This window comes from Choristoneura fumiferana, chromosome 15, assembly GCF_025370935.1.
Source record: "Choristoneura fumiferana chromosome 15, NRCan_CFum_1, whole genome shotgun sequence".
In the NCBI taxonomy this organism is placed as follows: Eukaryota; Metazoa; Arthropoda; class Insecta; order Lepidoptera; family Tortricidae; genus Choristoneura; species Choristoneura fumiferana.
The window spans coordinates 13,430,360-13,449,803 of NC_133486.1; the positions used below are offsets into that span (position 1 = coordinate 13,430,360).

Here is a 19,444-nt window from a genome sequence, read left to right on the forward strand (position 1 = left end):
GTATTGTTATAAATTTAACCGTATCGATCTCTGTAGTCGACTGTACAATCGAAACATTTAATTCCGACCGACCGTAGAACCTTTTCAATGAACATAATGAACATCATCTTCGTCATGAACACTCCTGGTCACGAAATCATTAAAGTGGATCTCGATTCAGTTTATTCGATAGTACTTAAACTTTTATAAAAGTACAACAGAGAGCTTTAGTTTTATTTTTGATATATCTAAATAAAATAGTCAAATTGACTGACAGAAAGTGATGATAAAGTTAGTATAAAAAGTTGACAGAAATAATCTATTCAGTTAAAATCTAAATAGAAAGAAATGCCAAAAAAAAAACAAATAAATTATATTAACTAAGTATGAACTATCTTTCTTTTTGGAAACTGTGTACATAGCTACGGATGAAATATGTAAAATTTATTTTTTGACTGTAGCTTGCGTAGAATGAATCGCAAATCGATTAGAGTTGCGCTACCGAAAAGATGATTTCGATTCGATGATTTTGTTCATGAAGTATAATATCAATAATATTCAATAATGTGCTTCTATTATTCAGAATAACTTTATCAACAAAAACAAGGAAACAAGCATTTAACATTTAATTGTTATGCTTAGATTAATTATTTACACAGCTTTGATGGTTTTCATTTCAAAGTTTAATCGATTCTCATGACAACTCTTTGTTTTGACATTGTCCGAATCGAGTAGCGTTTTGTTTAGGGTTCATTATTGATCGATACGACACTAATGTCGCTTGAAATGGCCGACGTATAGGGGGGAGTGTCTAGTATTTTGCGGAAATAGAATTACTCAGTAATTTTTACTAAATAAGGTAAGTGTGTTGTTATAATTAGTTCAAGAAGCAATAGTTTACTGAGTGGTGAGGATAGTTTGAGACTTTTTATGTGTTGATTTTATGATCTTCGATCGTTTCCGGTCGCCCCGCCGGGCAAGTATTTCAAAACAAAGATGTTTATAATAGTTTTCCGTGTCTTCGCCTCAACTAAATCTCTCAAAATGACAGAAAACTTCTCAAAAACACATTGTTCGTTAAAATAAACTTACTCTTATAACTATCGAGGTGATGAAATTTACTTAGTTTTTTTATGTTAATTATTTTCGTGCTCCTAATTAGAAATGCGCTAATGCAGTCATTACTGTACTGTTACAGTTTAGAAATCAGTACATAAAAACGGTCGCTTCTTTATCAAACTTCCGTCTATTTGTGAAGAGCAGTTAATGGAAATATGTGTACATGCCTGCTGAGGTGATTTACAACATTTTATCGAACTTTTTTTTGCAGCTATTGCCGCCTCTCCCGAGGCTTAGAACATTCCAATAAAAGACTGACTTTACAAGTGGAGAAAAATGGCTTGGCGTTTTAAGGCCTCTAAGTATAAAAATGCAGCACCAATCGTGCCTAAACCTGAGGCATGTATTCGGGACATTTGTGTCGGGTCATATCAGACTTATGGGAACAATATTTGTGCTTCGGCGTCATTCATGGCGTTTAACTGGGAGCATGTGGGGTCGAGTATGGCGGTGTTGCCTTTGGACGATTGTGGGAGGAAGAGCAAAACTATGCCACTGTTGCATGCTCACTCTGACACGATAACTGATATGGAGTTCTCGCCATTTCATGATGGCTTGCTATTGACTGGATCACAGGATTCTTTGGTAAGTATTTTAGTTAATTCAAAACACATGTAAGTTAATGAATGGTCAATTCATCCCCTTTTTTCTTAACTGACTTAGAAACTTTTTATTTTCATATTATAAAAAAATCTAATTTTACGCATGAAAATGGCCCCCATGTTTAAAATTAATATTTTTATGTTACACATCCCCGTGTTCAGATCATCAACTTAAATATATGTACCAATTTTCAACTCTAATTGGTCTCTAATGCTCTAATGCAAGTGGTTCTATATGAATTTCGTTTTTCTTTTTTAGGTCTGTCATTTAAAAGTATATAGATGTTGTTTAAGTGCTATATTCATAAAATCAATTCAATTAAATATTTGGAAACTCCATCAGTACTATTCCACCAATGTTGACCTAAGTGTATCTTTTCTAGTTTAATTTGTGTCAGGTTGAAGTAAATGGTTTGTTGTTGCAGTTACCATAGATATTTGTGTATGAATCATTGTATTAAAACTTTTCCCATAAAAAAATATTAATTTCATAGTTTAAAAAAGAACAGTAACATATGGCTGATAAGAGATTATTTTAACTTTGTAGCGAAATATAATCTGTTGTATCATTGATAAGATGTAAGTCAGGTCAATCTTATCCATTGATAAAATTATATCTTCATGAGAATGAACTAGTTTTTCTATATTCCAAAATAACTCACCATGAGTGCAAAAAATGCTATTAAGACTGATTCAATCAAATCAAATATCTTTTGTCTAAAATATGTTGGAGCCAGAATGCATTGAAACACTGTCATTTTATTGCACATGGATATTTATTTAAGAAATTGCACAGTTTATATAAAATGCAAGTAATTTGTGGTGACCAGACCAGTTTACAACCTGAATATAGAAGACTGGGAAAATAAGCACATAGGTGCAATTTCAACTAGAAAATTATGATTTTATTTCTTTATTCAAATAGTGCAGATTTATGTACCAAAATAGACCCTAAATGTTTTTTTATTGGTTTGAAAGACTGCAACAGTGTAGGCTAGATTGATTGACAATAAAATCTCTTAATGTTTCTTTGTAATTTGACGACCAGATGGCCTAGTGGTTAAAGAACCTGACTACGAAGCTTGAGGTCCCGGGTTCGATTCCCGTGTCGGGGCAGATATTTGTATGAAAAATACGAATGTTTGTTCTCGGGTCTTGGGTGTTTAATATGTATTTAAGTATGTATCTATCTATATAATTATATTTATCCGTTGCTTAGTACCCATAACACAAGCTTTGCTAAGCTTACTTTGGGACTAGGTCAATTGGTGTGAATTGTCCCATGATATTTATTTATTTATTTATTTGTAATGGTCAACCAAGAAATTCCTTTATTTCAAAGGCCAAATTCAATGAAACAATTAGCCTTATTTTTATTCTGATAAATAAGAGGAACAAAAAATGAGAATGGTCACAAAATGGTAAAACACTTTTTACAACACTTATTTAATAATCTCTCTTGTTCTGTGTTTCTCTTACCATCGCTGGATTTACTCATTTCAAAATTAAAATAGAAACAAAAAAAAAATAGGCCACAAAGAGCTCTTTTACATGTCACTTTTTGAAACTGTTTACCTCGTAACATAAGAATCTGTTGTTCCAGGTAAAAGTATGGCATATTCCTCAAGAAGGTCTCAAAGAGTCCCTCTCCAACCCGGAATGCACCTTATCACAGAAGCAGAGACGGGTAGAGAATGTAGGGTTCCACCCTGTGGCAGACGGACTGATACACGTGGCTTCAGGCCATGAGCTAGCTTTATGGGACTTGACCAAGCAGAAGGAAGCCTTTGGTAAGGGTTTTTTTTTAATGTTAATACTACCCTTTATCAGCGTAAACCATAAAATTCAGCAGCTGAATGAAATTTCCGGGATTTTATCTAATTCCCATGGGAATTCCCGAAAATCACATACAAGATTTTATCGCGATCGATACTGTGGGAATATCACAATGAAAAGGTTACCTATATGTTATTTCACGGATCCAGCTGTCTACATATCAAATTTCATACAAAACCGTTTTGCCATCTCAGCATGAAGGAGCGACAGACAAGTTGTTTGTTATTCTGATGTATGAGTTATTATTATGGCAGTTTCATTAAAATCCATTCAGAAGTTTTGCGGGAAAGAATAACATCCACAGAACTTTCATATTTCAACTTTTGCTTTTAAAATATTAGTGAGAAGTTCGATTTTGGTATTGTATTGAGTTATATCATTATCTATTCTCTTGCCTTCCCAAAGTAAACCGCGATCACATGGAAGTAATCCAATCCACATCATGGAAGAAGGATGGCCGGCTGCTGGCAACCTCCTGCAAAGACAAGAAGGTCCGTATCGTGGACCCGCGGGCTTCCACGGCTGTCCTAGACGTCGCCAACAGTCACCACGGAATCAAGGACAGCCGGGTCGTATGGCTTGGAGACCAGGATAGGATATTGACTACTGGTAAGCACTTGAAATGAGTTAAAACAAAAAACAGATTATTATTTTATTACATTTACTTACCCCCTGTTTCACCATTTATTGATTAAATTTATTTAACGGATAAATGTGATGCCGTTTCTGTTTGTTTTGTTCGAATAGACGGAGACGGCATCAGGGGTTAGAAATTTTGCAATGACCTATGTCCTTAAAAAATCTAAATCAGAAGTTGTTTTTTTTGTGTCATCATTGAATTAATTTCATATTTCTTTCTAGGTTTCGATTCAGCTCGCCTCCGCCAGATTATGATCCGTGACGTCAGGAACCTCTCCCAGGCCCAGAAGACCCTGGAGCTGGACTGTTCCACTGGTATCCTGATGCCGCTGTTTGATCCCGACACCAACATGCTATTCTTGGCCGGGAAGGGAGATACCACCATACTTTATATGGAGCTTACTGACAGGGAGCCATTCTTGATCGAGGGGCTGAGGCATTCTGGTGAGTTTGATTATTACACATGTTATTTTTGATTTCCATTAAATTTAGGGAACATTCAATAGTTCAAATAAAGTCAATCTTTTCAAGGCATGAATGGCCTAACTGTTTTTGTTTAATAGATAATGAACAATTAAGATGCACAGTAATTGTTCTTTTTATGACATTTTTTAAAAGTTCATTACTAAACTGTTAGAAAGAGGTATACCTAGTGCCAAAATATTTTGACAAAATTGTATATACATAACATTAATGACATTGTAATAAGAACCACGGCACGCATCATCGTGAGTGACTATCTATAATAGTAGTAAAACTCTTTTTTGTACAAAAAGCATATACAGATAGGCTACAAACAGAGAAGTACAAAGTAGTAATACTTGTAAGTAAATGTAAGTACATATGTTTTTAATTCGCACATACTTAGCAAAATAATGTGAAAAAGTGAGATTGTATAAGTCTCTTATATGTTATGTCGATTTCCCTTGTTTCTTTGGCAGAATTGGACAGAAGCCATTTATTATAAAAAAAAGTTGATTTCTTTTGATTTGATCTAAAATTTAATAAACAGGCAGTGATCTATCGAAGATAACTGAAATCAAGAAAAATACGGTGTATAGTCTTACGTTTTGCCACAGCACAGGATTCGCCATTACAGCTGGTATAATTTTTTTTTTCTGATTACACAGGCGAACAGACGAAGGGTGCGTGTTTGGTGCCGAAGCGGGCGCTGCGAGTGATGGAGGGCGAAGTGAATCGGGTGCTGCAATTGGCGGGCTCTAGCGTCGTGCCCATCATGTACCAAGTGCCCAGAAAGGTGAACTACACTCACCCACTACATAAATAAATATACTATAAAAGTTAGGAATGCTGTACTGCAAATCCGCTCATTTGCCATCCTTATCCCACTAATATTATAAACGCGAAAGTTTGTAAGTCTGTTTGTTACTTCATCACGTCTAATCCACAGAACCAATTTAGATGAAATTCAGTATACAGATAGTTTGAGTCCCGGAAAAGGACATAGGATGGTTTGATCCCGGAAAATTGCATAGTTCCCGCGGGATAGCTATAAACGAATTCTACGCGGACAGAGTCGCGGGTAACAGGCTAGTTTATAATATTAGTAAGGTTTAGTAAAGACTAGCCGTTACCCGCGACTACTATCCTAAGTCCTTCCCCGGGACTCAAACTATCTGTATACCGAATTTCATCTAAATCGGTTCAGCGGTTTAGACGTGATGAAGTAACATACAGACTTACAAACTTTCGCATTAGTGGGATAGTGGGATTAGTGGGATAAGTACATATAATTAATAAAAAAACAAAATATTACAAATTAATTAAGTGGCAAAACGGCGTGACCCCGTTGAGTCACCGTCCATGACGCGTGGGGCCCCGGAACATGACGACTTTCGCTGAGAAGGCAGCACTCGCGATTGTCTTTATTAGTAGGTATGAATTTAAGATTGGTTCAGGGTAACTTTGGAATGACAATGTCGTCGGGGGCTTAACTTTTTAAAGTGATTTTAGAAAGAAAAGAAAGAAAGAGATTTATTTTGGCTCTATAAGTACCACCACCTTACAGTAATAAAGTAATAAGACTAAGGGGCGGTTTCATCATCCATTGATTAGTGTTAACTGACGGTTAAATGTGATGCCGTCTCCGTCTATTCGAACAAAACAAATAGAGACGGCATCACATTTAACCGTCAGTTAACACTAATCAATGGATGGTGAAACAGCCCCTAATACTAGCACTAAAACTAAGTACCATTATCATGGTATCTACCATTTTGTGTTAGCAGTATTTTACCATTTATCCCGTTCTGTTTGTCCGTAGAGTTACCGCGATTACCACGCCGATCTGTACCCGGACACGGCGGGGTCGGTGACCTATCTGAGCGCGCCGATGTGGTTCGACAACCAGGATCACCCTGTGCCTAACATCTCCCTGCATCCGGACGCTAACAACTGCACCCAGGTATGTGTACCAAACCCGTGTAGGCCCAATAGGCATCATAACAGCTAACTAGCGTATTATGAGCTGTAAAACACGATTCTCCCATAGATTTCGTATGGCAATACCTAATTATGGGTTCCTTATTTGTTAATAGAAACGACTACATATTTATTTGTTTTAACCCTTAATAAGGCCCCATTTATTGGAGCATACTACCAGAGAATCAAAAGCAGCTATCGAATACATACCTGACAAAGGATATTTTTAAAGCTAGTCGTATTTTCAATAATTAAAATGGAAATTGTGACGTATTATGATATTTAATAAGGTTCAGTATCCAACTCAATGCACACGTCATTAAATCGCCTCTACCTTATTAAGGGTTAAAGCAATTTCTTAAAATTTCATATACGACGCTGTCAGTTACCCATAGAAATGAATCTGGTTTGAAGGGCTAGAATGTAATGTTTTTTTTTTTTACTAGAGTCGTGTCATACATTTACTGTTTTGTTGTTAATTTTCATCTATCCTATCCTGTCGTATAATGAAGTGCAAGTACATTAGCGATTTGGTATTGAAATTCATTAATTAATACTATTTGCCTACTTTATGTGCAATCAATAAGGCTCAGGGCCAGTGGCGTAGCGTTTAAATCCTGACTATTTTTAATTGTTTAAGGGGCTGTTTCACCATCCATTGATTAGTGTTAACTGACGGTTAAATGTGATGCCGTCTCTATTTGTTTTGTTCGATTAGACGGAGACGGCATCACATTTAACCGTCAGTTAACACTAATCAATGGATGGTGAGACAGCCCCTAAGTTTCTAACTTAAAATTTAACTTTGTCCAAGAATTTGCAAACCCGACAGTTCTGTTGTTTTTTTTTCCGAAAACGCATGCAAAACATCTTGCATGCGAAATATTATTCCATTTAGCGCTCAGTTTGTTCTTTTCCAATTGACCCAGTGCGAAAGGGACACACTGGGCGACAAAATGGTTAAAGGTTTATTTTTGGTCCTGATAGCTGCAAAAAAAAACACTTGCGATGGGATAATATGTTTCACTTAGCTATTGGTTTTGAACTATATAGAGTAGTAATTTTTTAAATCATCTGGAGGGAAAGTTACTCTCAATCACAATGCTGAAGATAGAAAATTTACTCAAATAAAATGTTCCTTTATTTTGAAAACGATACAAAATTGCCTAGTGTATTTTTAAAATATGTTTGAATGCAGTTTAGTTTGTTTTTAAACATAATGAAATGACAATTTTCCTACTTTCAGAATTTTGAATACTTTCCTTCTAAGTGGTGGCGTTTAAATAATCCTGTGTTGGCATTTGTGATGAACTGATGAACAAAACATTTTATTTTTATTTATTTTAAGATCCCGGTTACTTACGTATTTTTTTGCTTAGAAGGCTAAAATGTAGAGTTATATAGGTAGAGTCATTCACGATGACACGTGCCGTGGTTCTTATTACAATGTCATTACCTAGTTTGGGGGTTAGAATGTAAGTATATCCGTCAGCTGTGCAATAAACATTTTTCATTTCATTTTCATTTAATTTTTAGGGTTCCGTAGTCAAAATGGCAAAAACGGAACCCTTATAGTTTCGCCATGTCTGTCTGTCTGTCTGTTAGTCTGTCCGTCCGCGGCTTTGCTCAGGGACTATCAAAGCTAGAAAGCTGTTATTTTGTACGAATAGGTATATATGTAAACTATGCCGACAAAATGGTACAATAAAAAAATTAAAAAACAATTTTTTTAGAGTACACCTCCCATAGTCAAAAAGTGGGGTGTTTTTTTTTCTTATCCAACCTTGCAGTGTGGGGTATCGTTGGATAGGTGTTTTAAAACCATTAGGGGGTTGCTAAAACGATTTTTCGATTCAGTGATTCTTTTGAAAAATATTCAACTTTAAAGTGCAAATATTCATTAAAATCGAGCGTCCCCCCCTCTAAAATCTAAACCGGTGGGTGGAAAAATTTGAAAAAATTCAGGATGGTAGTAAGTAAGTATATCAAACTTACAAGGAAAACTATAACGGTTAAGTTTTCTTGAGAATTATTAGTAGGTTAAGAGTAAATAGCAGCCTAAGGTATAAAATATACCTTAACTTACAATATTCCGTACAAAATACGAAATCCTTAGAAAAATATTACATTTTTTTTTGGTAATGGCTACGGAACCCTACTTCGGGCGTGTCCGACACGCTCTTGGCCGGTTTTTTTTCCATCTCTAATTTTGACAAAATCTCGCGTCTTCGTGGATGGCACTAGGTATATTAATTTTGCGCATGTTATTTAAGTGGTGTTTAAAGTGTGCGGTTTTTATTTTATAGTTTATTTTTTAACATTCTACACAATGTTGTTATTGTTTATTATTATTAAATTTATTGGTGTTGTGATGTGTCTTGTTGATTATTAATGTCGGATTGTTTTTTACTTGTGTTTTTGTGTGGTATTTAGTAGTTTAGATGGGTTAGTTTTGAATGCGTAAGTAATTTGTTTTCCTTTTATTTTAACGCTTCTATTGATTTTTGCTCTATTTTTTGAACTTGTTATCATTAGTTATGTTGTGGGTTTGGTTTTCAAAATTATGTTACTCTTACTTAATTACAGGGCGACTACATGGGAATGATATTCTTTAAATCTATTAAAGTAAGTCTTAAAAGTTTTATAATGTACATTCTCATTTACATATATTTGTAGGTTCATCGCGGAAATCTAGAAGAAATGGTCAAGTCCATCCTCGCCATGCCTCCGCCGAAGAAAGCCGAAGCAAAAAAAGCAGTAACACCGGTGACCATAGAAGACGTCAAACCCAAACCGCAGCCGATCGAGCCAAAAGAAGAAGACCGCATCGACTTCGTCAACGTCAAAGACTTGATCAAAGGCATGGAAGGGAAGAAAGAGAAGCCCGATTACCAGAAAGAGACCAACGGGTTCCATAAAAACGGGCATGATGCCGATGAAATTGACAAGTGTGAAGACGAGAGGGAGAAAGTTCTGGAAAAGGCTGAAAGTAACGACTCGGCTGAGCTTACGTTGTCTCGTAGCAACAGCTATATTAATGGAGTCCCTGTGCAGGCCCCTAAGCCATTGCCTAGGTCTTCTATATCCGAGCCAGGATCCGGGGATGACCATGAGGCACCAAAGCCTCGACCCAGAACTACTGCGGTACCGATATCTGGTTATAAGGTATTGCTTTTTCTTATAAGCATCCTTGGTTTGTAGCAGTTTTTTGTAATGACAAAATGTCGCCCTGAAATTTTTTTTGCATAAAGAGGCTCCGTGTTTGTGGAAGCGATTTTTTTTAGCTTTTTTTATTTTTATTGTATCCCAAAAGTGCTTTCATGTAAAAACAAATACAGGCTTTTATTTAGCGTACCTACAATGTTTTTTGTTAGTCCAGGGGTTCCTAATTTTTAACCGACTTTAAATCAATTCGTGTGTTTTTTTTTAAATATATTTATTTCAACACAGCGAGTCCCTTTGCCTAGTGACGACTTTCTGACAGATAATATGATAGCCAGTGTATTCTAGGACTTGAATACTATATTTATTGTTAAAATTACGTTTCGACCACATCGCAGCGGCCGTGGTCATGAGTTGACTCACGTTGAGTTGGTCGAGTAAATCCTCCACCCCAAGATAAAGATATTGTGGGACCACCCCTGAGGACCTGTATTATCGGGTCAACTTTTTATTCTACCTTTTTGTTACGGTTACGTCCCTTGGACAACTCTTTAAAACCATAATTTTATATATGGGTGAAGACCAAAAAGTTGCACACCTTAACGCAGGTAGTTAGAATTACTATTATTTTTTTCCATTATGACACGAAAATTAATCATACATTTATATGGATAATTTTCGTGTCACAATGGAAAAAAATAATAGTAATTGTAAGTATGTACCTGTGTTGAAGTGTGCAACATTTTGGTCGTCATCCATATGTTTTCTATGGTAAAAATTCGTAAAACGTGTGTTTTTGTCGTAGTTATAAATAAACCCATTAATTTATGGATTATCTCCTAAGCACATAAATAGCAGTTATAACAGTTTTTAAGAAACTGTCACTGTTGTCTCTTGGACAACGGGACAGGATGACAAATAAGAAAAAGGTGAACTACAAACAATTTGCTCACCCGCGAGCGCGACCAAAGCGCGTGAGTCGCGGGTAAGCAAAGTAATTGTTTGTAGTTCATTGTAGTTCACCTTTTTCTTATATCTCATCCAATCCCAAGAGACATAAAAAAAAATACAAATCTATTTATTCACTTGAGAAGTATTACTATTATGTAAAATATTACTATTGTTATTTTGTGTTTTTTATTAAGAAAAAGGTGATGGAGAGTGGCCTCTAATAGCATCGTCTTTTTAGCCTCGTCTGGGCCCGAAGCCGTTCTCCGCGTCATCAGGCAGCGAGGAGTTCTCCTTCGACAAGGTGTTCTCAGTGCCCGTGGTCCCCGGCGTGCCCAAATCAGATTCAGGTACGAATAACATGAGGACTGTATTCACAAAAAAAATCAAGATCATCCCGCTAATATTATAAATGCGAAAGGTTGTAAGTCTGTTTGTTACCTCATCACGTCTAAACTGCTAAAGAAATTTAGATGAAATTCGGTATACAGAGAGTTTGAGTCCCGAGGAAGGACATAGGAAGAAAGAAAGAAAGAAGACATTTATTCACATTCACAAAGACACACAAATTCAACAAAATTTACTCACAGTTTTTATCCCGGAAACTGCAGTGTGGGAACACGGTATAGCGATAAATTAATTCTACGCGGACGGAGCAAGGCTCGGAACCGGTTTATAAAATGGCGGTAAATACCGGTTTATTTCGGTTTAACTCCGAACTTTCATAAGAATGCGAACGTTTTTAAGAACTTAACTATAACATAAATAAACCGGTTTAATCGACGAGTGACAGCTGGCCGGCCGGCGGCGGGCGGAGATAATAAACCGGTTTTTATTCTTCTAAACCGGTTAATCCGACAAGAACTTTATGGAAATGTTCTCTCAAAAACCGGTTTCAAAATAACGGTTGCGCGAACGAAACCAAAATGAAAAGGTTTTGCGCCAAGTACATGATAACGGTTTGGAAACTTAATCGGTATCCGAGCCTTGGGACGGAGTCGCGGGCAACAGCTAGTCAAATTATAAAGTTCTACTAAAAGACTAATGTGAGAGGGTAATCAACTTGCCAACTACGCACTCCAGTTCTGCGGCGTGGAAGGCTAGGAGAAGTCACTACACTATTTTAATTCCCAAATCGCCATGAAGGTTCACTACTGATCCTCATTTGCTGACCACAAACAGTCTGCCAAGGGTGTAGCGATTTGGAAATATTGGTTAGTGATTTCAAATAGCCAATTTCAAAGTACTATTATGTACTGTAGATGGCCGTTGGGGCCGAAAAGTTTTCGAATGGAGACTGCGAATCGACAAGTGCAGTGTAAGACGTAGACGTCCACCAACGATATGAACGGATGACCTAGTTAAACCCTTTTCCAGACATAGTGCATTATCAACCACATAAATGTACACAAGTACTCGACCTTGCTCAATTTAGAATATGGTGCAAAATCAATTAACGTCGTTAAAATATTATTCGTTATTAAGTTAAAATACGAGCACCAAAGGTAAACAATATAAAACTATTATTAAATAAATAAATAAATATCACGGCGCAATTCACACCAATTGACCTAGTCCCAAAGTAAGCTTAGCAAAGCTTGTGTTATGGGTACTAAGCAACGGATAAATATAATTATATAGATAGATACATACTTAAATACATAGTAAACACCCAAGACCCGAGAACAAACATTCGTATTTTCATACAAATATCTGTCCCGACACGGGAATCGAATCCGGGACCTCAAGCTTCGTAGTCAGGTTCTCTAACCACTAGGCCATCTGGTCGTCGTATTATTCATTTTGTAGTAACGTATTTCGATTAGCGGAGCCTGGAAAAGGGTTATAAGCCGCGGGTTCACGGTGGATGCAGGCCGCTTTAAACCGAAGCTACTAAAGGTCTATGGACGGCCTATGTCCAACAGTGGACGTCCTAAATGCGGCGGATGTAAATGGTCCTTAACTTCGCAGCCTCTTCGCCGCTGTCCGCTCAAGCTACGACGCCAACTGGCGAGCCCAAAGATGAAGAGAAGGACAAATCCTTATCCCCTACCAGCGACGTCGAGATCGCTCCTAAAGGTAACAAACAAATAATCATTCATCAAATATGAGTCAAAAGATACCTGAAGGTTGAGAGAGGACGTAAGTGAACTGAAACAATTACTTTGCTCACCCGCGACCTTATGATAGCTACGCTTATGCAAGAAACGTGTGTGCATGCAGTTCCTTCACCACCACACTGTAAAAACACACACAAATCACACAAACCCACCTATCACCACCACCATACTACACTGACGCGTTTTGAACTCAACCAGAGCTCATCTTCAGAGCAACACAACCGTTCACCATGCTACTAGATTTTAGACGTAATAAAGTGGTTAGAACGACCAAAAGTAAAAATTATCTATCTCGATTTTTTTTTATTTCTGGGAGAAAACATTTATAAATTTTTGTACCGTAAAATTCGCTTCAATGAAGTGTTACAGTAGAATCCGTTTATTATGACTCCGCCTACAATGACCAATCGCTTAATATGACGTATTTGCGTTGTAAAGTTTGGTTTCATATACAATTCTCTATAACAGAGTTAGCATACAAAGACTTTACTTGGTCCGCATTTAGTGATAGGTCTTTCGTTGTGACCTAATTTTAAGACATTATTATAACAGAATTACAGCACAAAAAAAAAACGATTATTGGGCCCAACACTTTGACTACATTCATGTAATTTGAATATTATGATATAACTGAGGATTACGTCTTCTCTCGACAGTTAGTGTTGCGTCTCATAAGCCGAGTTTAGTTAATTTGCTTCAAAAATCGTGCAAGTTGCATTAGGTACATACATTGCGGCGCTCGATTGACCACTACAAACTCGTTGGCTTTACGGCCTCGCAATGTAATGCAACTTGCACGATTTTTCTTGCAAGTCTAAACTCGGCTATAGATGGTTGTGTATTTCATACTAAGGGGCTGTTTCACCATCCATTGATTAATTTTATTTGACGGATAAATATGATGCCGCCTCCGTCTATTCGAACAAAACCTTGTTTTTTTCTCTCCATCTAATGTATTTTTATGTGTATCGAATATGCGTAAATAAATGTTTCTCTCTCTCTCTCTCTCTCCCTCTCAAAACAAATGGGTAAGTTTTATAAAATAAATGTGTATGCGTTCACAGAGGAATACACAAACGGCAAATCTGATACCAGCCTGGAGGAAGAGGTGAACTCCTCGGATTCTGGCTACAGGCCCAAGACGCCCAGCACTGCGGAGCGGAGGAAGCTCTTCGAAACCACAGAGTAAGTTGATAGCCCACTAATATTACAAATGCGAAAGTTTGCAAGTCGGTTCGTTTGTTTGTTAGTTATTTCATCACGTCTAAACCGCTGAACCGATTCAGATTAAATTCGGTATAATAATAATAATATCAAGCCGTTTTCGGCTACAGTGATTTGAGTTTGCGTATTGCATTTATGGGCTGGGATGTTTAGCCCTTACATGGCTGACACAGCCGATCTTTGCAGAGAACGTTCTTTTGCAGAAATTTTGTACAAATCCGGTATACAGATAGTTTGAATCCCGGAGAAGGACATAGGATAGTATTTATCCCGGAAAATTGCATAGTTCCCGCGGTATAGCGATAAACGAATTTTGCGCGGACAAAGTCGCGGGTAACGGCTAGTTTGAGATAAAAGCTTTAAATGTATTGACGCTATTGTGTCTGTGTACGTAAGATGTCCATGTATTGGTTATGGCACCCGTTTGTTTTGTAACTGTGGCGTGTTGTGTAGCGGGAACCAGTCTATAGCGGAGCGGCGGCGCGCGTACGAGTCGCGCTCAGTCAGTGTGGCCGTCGAGTCTGACACGCCGCCGTCACCTGCTCCACTAAGGTAACTTATGCGTTCAGAGAGCCTAATTAGTTTAGTTGGGTCAATAAACTTTTTCGTGTAGCTCGTTGCCATGGTAACGTCTCCTGAGTCACACAATACAATACAAATATGCTTTATTGCTCACCATAAATCTGTACAATAAATGTTTATATATACACATAAATTCAGGGTAGACAATAGGCGATCTTATCGCTTAAGAGCGATCTCTTCCAGACGACCATTTGGGTACATTGATCTTATGATTATGTCAAAAGTAGGTGGCAGACACAGAAACAAAAAACAAGAACAAACAAAAATAAAAACATTAATATCAAAATAAGTACAAAAGATATATTTAAATACATACATACAATACATAAACATACAAAAGCAATAGAAATTGTCAAAAGGCCGAAATGTAAGAAAAGAATATGAAATTAGAATAGTCACCTATTAAAAGTATGATTTTATGGGGTACAAATCCACTAAGTTTTGGAGTTGTGACAGTTTTAAGGCAATTCCTTCATGGTTCATCTCCTAAGTGTGCTAATAGTATAAATTGCAAATATTTTGGTAACTGATGTCTCTTGAGTTACGGGACAGAACGGCAACACTAAAAAGTTGATTGACCCTTTTGTATGTTTTGCTTTTAGAGTTTGTCAAGCGAGTTGTGTCCCTCGAAAAAGGCATCATTTTAAAAATTCTAAAATTTAAACAAATGTATGTATACAATATGTACTTATAAAGTAAATATAAACTTACATGCACTTACTCCTTAACTAACTTCCACTAAAACATAAGCTAGCTTCCCGCCTGGTTAGCTAGCACTCCTTACATAAAGGTAGAATATATTTAATATCAATAAATTAAATTAATCACCTACATGCCTTTTTCCATCATCTCGCCATACTCTTCTCTACCTGTCTTACCAGTCGTTACTGCAGAAAATTTTCAGTTTATTTGAAACGCCTTGTTTTATTCAGACGCCGTGATTCGCTGAAGTCTCGCAAGAGCCCAGACCGTGAAGACAAAGACAAGCGCGCGTCCGTGCCAAACGTCACCACTAAGAGGACGTCCACTGTCTTTGGTGAGTAAGGACCTTTTATTCCCATGACGAGTGCAGTTAACTCTCGACATGGAATAGGGTAGTTTACAAGGTAAAATAAAATATTATATTATGTTCTGTTTCACCACCCATTGATTAATTGTAATTGACGGATTAATGTGATGCCGTCTCCGTCTATTCGAACAAAACAAACAGAGACGGCATCACTTTTATCCGTCAAATAAATTTAATGATTGGATGGTGAAACAGGGGGTTATACATTATGCCTATCCAATTTATTAGTGTAAACAAAGCGATTTTATCAAAATTCTTATATAAACACTCACTGGATCGAATCAATAATACATTTATCTATAATTCGTGTCTTTTAAATAGAGTTCTAATCACTTTTTCACCAAAATTCACTTGATTTCAATATTTATTTTTAATTTGAAAAATCTTCGTCGAAATCTGACGTTATTTCTTGTAGTAGCATAGACTAGCGTAGAGATGATGGAAAATTTGACATTTTAAAAATCGATTAATGCGCGGATGAATAAGCGATTTTTATTTATTATTATTATTATTTATTATTATTTAGAAGCCTGTAGATGTGTCCCACTGCTGGGCAAAGGCCTCCCCCATGTCCTCCACTCTACCCTTTCTTGGGCGATCTCTGACCAGCTGCGAAGAAAGGCGTCCAGATCGTCCCGCCATCGACGCCTGGGTCTGCCACGCCGCCGAAGTCCATTTTGTGGTATCCAGTCTGTGGCTATTTTAGCCCACCTATTGGGTTCCATACGGCTGACGTGGCCTGCCCAGTCCCATTTCAGCCTGGCAGTCTTGACACCCACATCAGCAATGCGTGTTTTGGAGCGCAATATAGTGTTCCGGATCCGGTCAACCCGTTTCACTCCCAACATACTGCGCTCCATTGCTCTCTGGCAAACCTTCAATTTAGTCTTCTGTAACTCAGTAAGTGACCATGTTTGAGCACCGTAAGTTAGGACAGGCAGTATACACATGTCGACGAGCCTCCGCTTTAAGGCTAGCGGAAGATCACCCTTCATGTGTTCTTTCATAGACCAATAGCTCTTCCAGGCGTTTTGGATCCGTCTTTCGACTTCCTTATCTTGTCTGTGGCTGAAAGAGACTAATTGGCCTAAATAGGGATACTCGTCGACATATTGTAACAACTGCCCGTCTACCTCTACCTTACGTTTCGTGCTGTTGGTCATTACCTGAGTTTTTGACCGGTTCATTTTCAGACCAACTCGAAGGCTTGCAGAGCTTAGGTCTTGAAGCATTTACTGATTTTTGATTTTTATTTACTTTCCTTAAAATTAAAAAAATAGTTACTGCTTTTAAAATTGAATAAACAGTCTTTGGAATAAAATCAAGTATTGTAAATAGTAAAATAGACAAAAATACTTTGATCTATTCAATTAATAAATTATAAATTCAATTATTCAATTAATAAATCTATTCAATTAATAATAGATCTATTCAATTAATAAATCGATTTACTGAACATATTAATTATTTTGCAATAGGTTCTAGGTTTTCACATCATTGAATGTCTGTGGTCGGATAAATGGCGTCTTTGTTTACACTTAAATTGGATCGAAATACAGTATAGTTAGTCCTTCCGTTAGATTATTTCAAAATATTGGACGCGTTTTTTTTTCAATCAAACATAAAATGAGAATGATGAAGCACGTAAATTTACGGAAGTGGAGACCGCGACGTGCTGGCTCGTGCTGAGGCACTGGCTTCAAACTGGTAGAAAATTATTTTCATGGTTTTTGTAGTCGGTTCAATTTCTTGTTAAAACATTGTTTTGATTACTCATTCTGATTTTTGTGACAATGCAATAATATATACTCAGCGGCACAAAATTTGGCCCACTCTTGATACAAACTTACCTATTCTGCATACATTTGAGGGCCAGATTTTTTGTCGCTCAGTACACAATTTATATTTGTCCAGGCAAGGTGTCCAAATTCCGGCACCTCAAAGGCACGCCCGGCCACAAGTCTACACATGTGGAGAACATAAAGAACATCAGCCGCCAGATCTCCGGAGAGTGCAATGGTTTTTATGGTAAGTCCTATTATTGGCGTGACTGACTCATCAACGCATAACCCAAGGTGGCTCCAACAACAACATTACACAACAGTAAAATATAAAACAACTTAATGAAAAAAAAACAGACTAAGAATTTGATTTTGAAACAAAAATGCGTTATTTTTTTATATGTAACTAGTGTTTACCCGCGGCTTTGCACACGTAAGTCATTAGGTCCAGCAGCTGAATTGAAATTCCGGGATTTTTAAAAATTCCCGTGGGAATTCCCGAAAAATAAATCGTTGTTTTCATTGACGTTACATCAAAAACAATTATGGTCAAATTTCATGACTCCTAAGCCTAGCGGTTATTAGTTCGAAATTTCATCTCTATCCCATGGGAACAACGGGATAAAAAGTAGCCTATGTGTTATTGTGTGCTATGTGTTGGCTGTCAGGGAGGAATGGAGGCGTATTGTTAAGCTTGCTACCAGCACCTAGAAAATGATGACCACGACCACTCTGTCAAGAGTGAAACGACGAAGAAGAAGAAGAAGATGTGTTATTGCAGACGTCCAGCTACCTACATATCAAATTTCATGACTCTGAGCCCACCAGTTGTTATTTAGAGATTTTATCCCTCGTGGGAATATCGGAATAAAAAGTATCCTATGATTTAATCCAGGTTATAAAGTAACTTTTTGCCAAATTTCATCTAAATCCGTCCAGCCGTTTCAGCGTGAAGAAGTAACAAACATACTGACTCACTCACAAACTCACTCACTCACTCACAAACTTTCACTTTTATAAGTGGTTCCATCTGATGCGATTTAAATGCGAAGAAAAAGTTGACCCACGTCAATCATTTTTTTCTGTCATCACGTCATCAGACGTATAAAAGTGAACCATTTCTGAGATGATTTAAATAGAAAGATTTTGCAAAAAAAAAGTAAGGTATGGGTCTCCTAAAATTAATTAAAAACTTAACTTTTTTGCAAAACCTTACCAATAACCGTGTGTATTCACGAAAAATTAGTAATTTTAAATTATAGCTTTTTGTAATTGTGAGTCTAAGCAAATCCGCGGACGGACAGATATGGCAAAACTAAGAGTTCCTTCTAGGGACTACAGAACTAAAAAACAAACCAGACCGAGAACCTCTTTAACCTTTCCCCTTCCAGCGAACGGCGTCCGTTGCGCCGTCCCAGTATCCGGCGGCGGGGGGCGCGTGGCGGTAGTAGAGCTCCCCGTGGGCGCGACCCCCCTGGCGCGCGCCCCCCCCGCGCACCCGCCGGCGTGCACCCCCCCGCGCTGCTGCACCCCGCCGTGCTGCAGGACTGGGCCTGGGACCCCTTCCGGGACGACCGCCTCGTCGTGGCCTGCGATGATGGGATGCTGCGCGAGTGGATTATACCAGAAGGAGGTTTGATTTTGAAACGCTGTTTTCGATCTCTGCCTCCCCAATACACATCATCATCATTATCTGCCTCTTTACGTCACACAGCATAAAAATTTACTTAAATTACAAACAGAAAAAGTAACAAATAATTATATAAAATAAAACAAAAAGTTGAGAAAATAGGCTTCCTGTTCCAGAGGCAGCTCGGTGCGGGCTATTGCATGCAAGACGCTGGGCGCGTTGCCCCTCTGCACTGCGCGAATCTGTCGTTGGGCAAAACGCACCTTTAAAATTAAACAGAAATAATTCGAAATTTTCTCATTTTAAAAATC

At 37.6% G+C, this 19,444-nt stretch overlaps 1 protein-coding gene across 1 annotated transcript in view; it reads left to right on the forward strand.

Moving 5' to 3' along the window:
* Positions 1 to 751: 751 nt before the first annotated feature.
* The window catches only part of pod1 (coronin), a 34,744-nt gene continuing 16,051 nt past the window's right edge, over positions 752 to 19,444 (forward strand). Inside the window, 16 exon segments of the mRNA XM_074098643.1 lie at positions 752 to 838; positions 1,310 to 1,683; positions 3,304 to 3,490; positions 3,942 to 4,145; positions 4,398 to 4,619; positions 5,306 to 5,433; positions 6,460 to 6,600; positions 9,294 to 9,782; positions 10,969 to 11,077; positions 12,699 to 12,806; positions 13,912 to 14,032; positions 14,525 to 14,623; positions 15,586 to 15,689; positions 17,637 to 17,750; positions 18,895 to 19,008; positions 19,011 to 19,136. Of these exon segments, the coding sequence (XP_073954744.1) occupies positions 1,375 to 1,683; positions 3,304 to 3,490; positions 3,942 to 4,145; positions 4,398 to 4,619; positions 5,306 to 5,433; positions 6,460 to 6,600; positions 9,294 to 9,782; positions 10,969 to 11,077; positions 12,699 to 12,806; positions 13,912 to 14,032; positions 14,525 to 14,623; positions 15,586 to 15,689; positions 17,637 to 17,750; positions 18,895 to 19,008; positions 19,011 to 19,136 (2,575 nt within the window). The 5' untranslated portion in view covers positions 752 to 838; positions 1,310 to 1,374.